Source organism: Chionomys nivalis, chromosome X (assembly GCF_950005125.1).
Source record: "Chionomys nivalis chromosome X, mChiNiv1.1, whole genome shotgun sequence".
In the NCBI taxonomy this organism is placed as follows: domain Eukaryota; kingdom Metazoa; phylum Chordata; class Mammalia; order Rodentia; family Cricetidae; genus Chionomys; species Chionomys nivalis.
This window is the reverse complement of record NC_080112.1, coordinates 24,612,333-24,620,876: the sequence shown is the minus strand read 5'-3', so window position 1 is coordinate 24,620,876 and position 8,544 is coordinate 24,612,333. Positions and strand designations below refer to the sequence as shown.

The 8,544-nt window shown below is 43.1% G+C and overlaps 1 protein-coding gene across 3 annotated transcripts in view; it reads right to left on the bottom strand.

Moving 5' to 3' along the window:
- Positions 1-1,240: 1,240 nt before the first annotated feature.
- Positions 1,241-8,544, bottom strand: part of Shroom4 (shroom family member 4) — a 201,720-nt gene continuing 194,416 nt past the window's right edge. For all 3 annotated transcript variants that reach the window (XM_057759472.1, XM_057759473.1, XM_057759474.1), the window contains 2 exons: positions 6,522-6,791; positions 1,241-5,611 (listed from right to left, as the gene is read on the bottom strand). In XM_057759472.1, the coding sequence (XP_057615455.1) occupies positions 5,342-5,611; positions 6,522-6,791 (540 nt within the window). In that variant the 3' untranslated portion in view covers positions 1,241-5,341. The remainder of the gene's footprint in view (positions 5,612-6,521; positions 6,792-8,544) is intronic.

Below are 8,544 nucleotides of genomic sequence, written 5' to 3'. Positions count from 1 at the left end.
ATTCACAGTGTATAAATCAGATGAAGGAACTGGTATAGTCATCACCTCAAACATTTATCTGTATCTTTGTAAGAGCAACAGTCAGGAATTATTTAATTTCCTTTTCAGATTGTTCCTTTGATTCTGTGTACTGCTATAGTTTGAATGTGTCTCCAAAAAGTATGTTTTGAAAACTTAATTCTTACTGTAACAGTGATATGAGCCTAGTGGGAGGCACCTAGGCCACAAGGCCTCCACCCTCAAGACTCTATTGCTACTGATTGTAAAAGGACCTAAGTTCTGGGTTTGATCTCTTGTTTCCTCTCACCTTCTTCTGTAATGAGGTACAGAAAAAAGGCTCTCAAGAGGTTCTGGATCCTTGATCTTGGACTTCTAAGCCTCTAGAACTATAAGCTAGTACATTTTAATTCACTATAAATAAATACATTGTTATAGCAGCTCAAAATGAGCTAAGAGATATATCAACCTTGGATCTGGAAACTGTATTTGGACAGCTGTGATCAATATGAGAAGAGCGAAGATATATTTAGGATAAACATAGAATCAAGACTATAAAATAGTGACTTTTCCTGGGTATGTTTGTGATGTATTAGTGCTTCCAAACTTTAATATTAAACACATGAATCTCCCAAGAATTTAATTAACAGTCAGACTGTTGTCTTGGGCCTTGGGTTGGGGCCTGGAATTCTGCCTTTCTAGCAATGCCTCAGTATATGCCTCAGAGCTTTTATTTAATATTTGCAAATTAAAATTTATTCCAAATTATAATACCTACAGTATATTATTTTCCCATTTGACAGATAAGATGGGAGGGCAGGGTAGCGGAGGGAAGGCTATGATGCTTGTGCCACTATTGTACCAGGTGGATTGTTTTGTCAGGCCAGATGTTACTGTGGCCTGCAGGATTCACAGCTGGGTAAGACTGGTGGTTATTTTTATCTTTCAGTAGTAGGAGTAGGAGTAGGTGTCTAAAAGCTAGTCCCCTAAGAAGGCTATTGCAGACTGCTGTTTTACTGGGAATAATGAATGGTACAGCATTAATACTATCCCTAGGGTGTCAGGCTATAAGTTTAAGACTATGGATAAGGCTCTGGCCATATAGCTGTGTAGGGAAGACTATAGATAAGTAACCACATTTGTTCTACTATTTTTCATCAGAATATTAGATAATTGATATTAGATATATTAGATAATTCCATAAGCAAAACATAAGAGACAGTCTCTGTTGTCCTTAGCACCTTTTATTGAAGTATGACCCTTGATGACAATATGGCAGGCATATCAATGTCAGCCAAGAGGGGAAAGGCGGAGGACACAAATGCACAAACAGTAAGGGTCAGAAAAATAATAGCATTGCATGGGATTGACAACTCCCCGAAATTGTACAGCAAACACTGATTCTTTATCTATATACACTGCCCCATGCCCCACCCCTTCTAAGAATTTAATCTTCAAATAATACCATATTCTGCCACAGAATTATTATTGGCAATGAGAGGGAGCTGCCAAGTTGTACATGGGTAAAGTAGCCAGAAGTATACCCAACTTCTTCCATTTGAGGTTTGCTACTAGAAAAGCAGCACCCTCAGGGAAGGCTAGAGTTGAAGATGCAGTTCTGGTACCCCTTACACATCTTTTTTGGCACACGAAGTTAAGTGGCAAACAGAACTATGAACCCAGTCTCGAAAGAGGCTTTTTATGTTTTTATTCTTTCCTTTCCTATGCATCCAATTGCTCCCCTTTGAGAAGCTAAATAAGAAGGTGAACCCAAAGAAAAACAAAGAAAATAAATAAAAAAACCAATTGCTCCCTTTTTAGGGCTTTAATTCCAGTATTTCTGTCTCATCCTCTTAGAGTCTACTTGGGTATTTATTTACTTTATATCTTGACTGAGTCTTCAATCATTTGACTTGAGGAGCATCTGTTATCTAGATCCAGGGGATGGGGGAGAATGGGTGGATGACAGTGATCTTGCATTGGCTCTCTCCTATCCGCCACCCTGCTTTTCTATTATCCAGTAAGGTTTATGTAAGTTGTTTGAAGGGAAAGAATGAAAGACCAGTAAGCTTTGGGTGGGGGTTGCCAATCTTTTGGCCTACTTTCATGCCGCTATCTCCTCAGGGGCCTTGGAGGATGGCTGATCCTAGAAACCAAGACCAGAGAGAGCTATCCCATGCCAAGTAGCACTGGCACTTTGCAACGATGTTCCTCACTGTGGAACGCCACAGCAGAAGAGGAGGGCATGCCAGTGTCAGTCGATTGAGCTTTGCTACTCAGCTTATTTTTGAGGTTATCTTTCAAATACATTGGAAACTCAGCCTTATATTATGAATCCGACTCTACAAACTCTTTTGAGGTGGGATGAATGACAAAAATGAAAGTTAAGGCTTTGGCTGTAGTCCAGTGATATAGCACTTGCCCAGTATACATAAGGCCTTGGATCTCACTTCCAACAATGCTAAAACAACAAACACACACAAACCACAGTTAATAGTATTTTTGGTATCATATACTTAAGGTATAAGAAACATAACAAAGGCTACAAATACCCAGCCTATGGCTATGATATCCAGCACAGTGACTGCTCCTGGTTCTACTACAGCCAAACAATCTTCAAAAGATAAAACACATAACTCTCATACATCTTCGAATGATACAACACATAACTCTCATCATCCTAGTATAAGACATCTGAACTGTTTTATCGATTGTCCTAGGGCCCATTACTAAAAGAAGGTAAGGCAAGTATGGCCTCTATTCAAAGCATCTCCTCACCTCTCCCAATTTCCCTTTGGGTAAGTACTCAGCCATCCTGAATAGAACAGGCTAGAACGGCACAGCACTGCACTACATAGCCCTTCCCTCACACCACAGCACTGCAGAGGACAGCACTTCACATCACATCACAGCACTTCACGTGACAGCACTGTACAGCACTGCACAACACTGCACACTACAGCACAGCACAGCACTGCACACTATAGCACTGCACAGCACTGTATAGCACTTCACATCACAGCACTGCACAGCACTTCACATCATACCACCCCACTGCACATCACATCACAGCACTGCACTTTACGTCATACCACCCCACTGCACAGCACACCACAGCACTGCACAGCACACCACAGCACTGCACTCCACAGCACAGCACTGCACAGCATTGTACAGCACTTCACATCACACCACAGCACAGTGCTGCACAGCATAGCACAGAATAGTGGCTACAGAGCTTCATGCTCAGTATAGATTTTGGGGTTATGCTTAAAACAGTGTGTAATCTTTCACTCGATGGGGAGAATGGCGGTACTGATAAAGCAACAGTGGTTATTGTAGAGGCAGCAGTACTAAAAAAACAAAAGCATACCCGGCAAACCACAGAAAAGGTTGCTACCCCTTAGAATACCCTGCAGGCCAACATTCTCCCAAAGCTATCAGACACAGCGTGGAGATAATGGGAGAAGTGGCCAGTATTTGTAGCAGCAGTGAAGTTCCGTGGCAAATTCTTTGGTTGAATGAGGTAACACTACAGCTACAATGAACCTCCGAGGACCCTGAGGAACTCAGCAGTGACATGTGGTGATGCCTGGGCTTGGTGGTTTGGGGCTTCTGTTGTATTGTTAGGGATAACATCAAGGACTGTACCCAGTTAGTAAGGAACAGAAGACTGAACTAAATAAAAAGGCAGTTTGGTGGTGATTCCCCTTGCTATTGTCCTCCTGAATGCCTTTCCGGGACAGAAGCTGGCTACCAATGTCAGGTCTTGGCAAAAGCAATAGTTTCAGTTCTTTGTACATTAATCTGTGGTTTTACTTTCCATTCTTTCAGTTTTCATGATCAACCACGGTTTGACGATATTACATGTAATATCATAGAGTTAAACTGATTAGTTTTAAATTATGTGCCATTCTGAGTAGTGTGATAGGATTTTGCTCCATTCCACATGGATCATGAATCATCTATTTATCCAGTGTATCCATGCTATATAGACTACCTCTCTTCGGTCACTTAGTCCCCTCAGTGACGAGATTAACAATTGTGGTAAATACAGGGTTTGGAACTAGCCAAGATTTCAGGCATCCACCAGAGAGGATGCTTTAGCACATAGGCCCAGAAGATAAGGAGGGATACTGTATGTCTAGATCCTGGATGGATCATAATTTTCTCTGGAGCCTGGCCCTGGCTGAAAACTCTCATAGATTTGCTTGCTTGAGGCTAGCCACTGAGAAAGCAGTTGTTGAAAGAGTGCCGTCCACACTTACTCTCACGCATTCATGCATCCTGCATTGTTCAGTCTTAGGAGAGTACTCTGGCTTCAAAAGGCAGTTAGAAATTATTGAATGAACTCTGGTCAGGAATGCTATGGCCATCTAGACCGCAAGTAAGCACACAGTCAAGCTATGGTAGGGAAGCTGTGAGTTCAAGGGGAGAACTTTCTTAGATATTTGAAGCTATGGTAGGAAGAATTCAATATCTTGACACTTGATTACTCAGCCAGGGTGGACTCAGGCTTATCTACAGAAAAGGTTTTCCTTCTGGCTAACCTTCCCCTCTCTAACGCATTTCTTCTTGCCTTGTGAAAGAGGAAAAAAGATAACATAAAAATAAATAAAATCAAAGACAATTTGAAATATAATAAGAACCCTCTTCCTCAATACTGAAGGTCTATCCAGAAGTCAGTTGCAATAGAAATATTAGAGAAGAAGAAAGTCAAATCCTTACACACGACTCCTGGAGATATCAGGGCAAGAAACGAAGTAGCAGGAAGGCCATAGCAACAACACTGTCAACTAGCTGTTGGGGAGGGTAGACATGGAAGTACTTTGTTGAAACCTAGGTTTTACTGGGAGGATGAATACATGGGTATACCCAACATTTGCTCCCCTTATATGCAATCTCTCCTTCTGTGCCTCCTGCTGTCAATTTTGGGTGAGGGCCTGAAGCTGGTGTTAGGTGAATGCATTCAACTCAAGCAAATCTGTGGACAATGGCTAAGCTAGGTCACTAGCCCTAGGGAAAGGGGACATTGCAAGGCAGTTTTGCACTGACCATGAAGAGGGTATGTGGCAAGGGAGAGGACTGAGTCTGTGATGTCTTTGGTGTCCTAGTACAGAGATGAAGGCACTTTAATGGTTCGATGGGCAGCAAAGGGCTCCCACTCACTGGGAAAGAGCATGGTAGTATAACCACACCTTGCTGCTGCCCTGGGGCCGTCCCAGGCTCTCTTTGGGAGATGGTTGAAACCATCTGCTAAGTACTTTCTATATACTTGGCTAGTGCACCTGCTACTGGAGACTGAAAGCACTTTCCACTGCAGATGGGCAGGGGCACCACAGAATTAGAAATTGTTGGGCCCCAAGTTCAGGCTCTCTTTGAGGCATTTAAGTTGCTCTTCCCCAAGTTTAATCTTCTCCTCCAGCTCTCTCTGTTCAATGATGAGTGCAGACTTCATCTTCACAAAGTGCTGGTAATCTTGGAGCTGGTCCTGAGGCAGGTATCGGGAGACCATGCCGAACACCAGCTTCTCCCGGCGGTCCACGTGCTCCTTCAGCTCCTTGGCATCTGCCAGCTGGCTTGTCAGCTGCTGCTTCTTCTCTATCAGCACCAACTGGGGAAGCAGAGGACCAATTAAATGCTATCCCACTTCCCAGGCATCTGCACAGCAGTCTTCCACCAAGGAAGCACCTATGCATTCTGCTAATTAACCAACCCTAGATTTCCTGTTCTGTAAGCATTTACATACAAAGCTCCCTTGCCTATAGCTCGAGAAAGGCAAGCATGACAGCACTTTGGGATGGGTGTGTGTGCAATCACATCTTTCCGTCTCTAAGGCTGCCTTTAAAGCATGGATCACCACTTGGTGATGGAGGAAGCCTCTCGCCAAGTTGAACTAAGACCCTTCCATTTGCTGAACAAACACCACTGTGGTGATGGGTTCTGTATGGTGTCTCTGTGTGAGTGGACGTGAGTGTGTGTGGGGGTGTATTTGAAGGTGTGTGCACGTGTACGGGGCCTCTTACCCTGGATCAAAGCTCCTTGTATAGGGGAAGGTAATGGAGTTTAATTCAATAATAACAGAATGAAATAACCTATAAAATGGAGGGCCCCTCTGCAATTCTAAGGGGATCAGAGGCAAATTTACGACTGCTGCTGCGGCTGTTTCTGCTCCTGCTACCACCCCCACCACTATCATTACCATTACCATCAATCACCACCACTAACAGCTAGCACTGATTCCATATGGACTCTGTTTTGGACACTATTTTATGCAATTAACTTGGATTATCTCAACCATCACATAAAACACATGAAGCAGGCTACATGCTTATTTCATTCTATAAATGAAGCAACTAAGACAGAACAAGGCTAAGTAAGCTGCTTATAGTCACACAGCTAACCTGCAGAACATCTCGTGGTACTAAAAAGCCAGTGCTCACACTCTTAATGCTGTTTTCTGGCTCCCTTAAAAGCTAAAGAGGTGTTTCTTGCAGCTACAGCCTCAGGAACAACATCTGTACCTTCTCCTGGCTGGTCTCTGAATCAATGCTGTTGAGAGCATTCTCTACCCGGGCCAGTCGTCCAGAGAGTGACAGCAACAGGTTGACCACTTTGTCCAGGTCCCCAATAAACAAATGATACTTTTCAAACTCATTGGATTTGCAGACAGCTTTTAAGTTGGCCTCTACTTCTTCTCCAAGGGCAGAATTGGCATTGATATCATCCTGGAGCCCTCGTTGGGCCTCCCGCAGGACAGAAAGTTTCCGGCCAATGCTTTCAATGAGCTGAATCTAAAAAAGTTAAACAGAAGACAAAAGGATGAACTTGGATTTCAACAGAAACAGATTTGGGCTCAGCAGAGCGCACACCTGTATCCTGCACATGGATGGTGAAGGCAAGAATATTTCAACCTGGTCTACACACTGAGAACTTGTCTAAATGATCAGACTAAAAGTGGAAGGGGGAGGGAAGGTGGGATAGCGGAAGGAAAGACGGAATGGAGAATGAAGAGATAGAGTGAAACCTGAGCAACTGAAAAGCAATTCCAGGTTTCTGAGTTAGGTACCTTCCCTCCCTGTTTGGTAGGAATTTCCATGTTACCACTAAAGCTCTTGGTATCAGATAAGCAGTACCCATGGACCAGGCCAGATTGCAAAATGCAAATGAGACTATAATAAATGGGAGCTAGAGAGCTTCTGAGGCCCCAGATTGGAAAGAATTGTCCTTAGAAATTTGCTAATCACTTTATATGTTTTCCTTTGGTGCTCATTACACTGTGCTAGGTCCTTGCCCCCTTGGATCATTTTTGAGGCCTTTGAGTGAGAATGAAAATTCTGCAGTCACAATGACTCTGTTTGACCTCTAGATCTGCCAGTTTTTATCTGAAGGACCTGAATGATTTGACTTAATTGAGCTTCACTTTCTCTCTTTGCAGAAGGACGGTAGATAAGTTGTGTTCATTACACTGAGTGGTAATGATTCAATAATAATTCATATGACTTAGCACAGAAAGTGTTCAATAAAAGGTAGGCCATTGTTATTATTATTGTCCAATATGACCTACCCATTACCTCCACTCTCCAGAACCATTCGGGTTTAGCTCTCCACTTCATGATATTCACAACCCCCATTCTTAACTTTCTCAATTGATTCTGTAGCTCCATTTGCTCAGTTTCTCTGCAGTGGGGCTATTCCTGTTCTTTCTCCGAGGCCCAGCTTTGCTCCCACCCTTTCTAGGGAAAAACCTCTTCTAGAAGTCATCTCTGAGTGGTCTCTTTCTTTTTGGAGCTTTGAAATATTTTACCGCTAAGGGTATAGCTCAGTCATACAGTTCCTAACACACATGATACTGACTTCCATACCTAGAACTGCGAACAAGCAAACAGAACCCCCCAACAAAGTAAAACAAAACTTCTAGAATCAGACTTTACAGTGTGTGGTGGTCTGAATAGGAATGGCCCCCATAGGCTCATATATTTGAATGCTTGGTCATTAGGGAGTGGAACTACTTGAGAGAGATTAGAAGGCATGCGCTGGTTGGAGTAGGTGTGGCCTTCTTGGAGGAAATGTGTCACTGGGGGTGGGCTTTGAAGTTTCAAAAGCTCAAGCCAGGCCCAGTGTCTCTCTCTTCCTATGGATCTTCCTATGGATCTCTATGCCTATGGATCCAGACATAAAACTGTCAGCTGTAATGTCTGCCTGTCTTGCTGCCATGATGATAATGGACTAAACCTCTAAAACAATGAGCAAGTCCCAATTAAATGCTTCTCTTTATAAGAGTGGCTGTGGTCCTAGTATCTCTTCACAGTGTAATTTTAATTTGTTCTAATTCTATTTCATGCGTGCAAGTCCAATCTCTTACTGTTTATTATGTTTCTCCAGGGAAGCACGTCCTATGTGCTAAGTTCTGTTGTATGTTTTGTGTGATGAAATGCCCATGCAAAACAGCTTAAAGGAAGAAGAGAACGGTGTTCTTTGGCTCATGGTCTCAGAAGTTTCAGTTCATTGTGGCAGCCAGGAGCACAGTGAGTGAGAGCCTATACT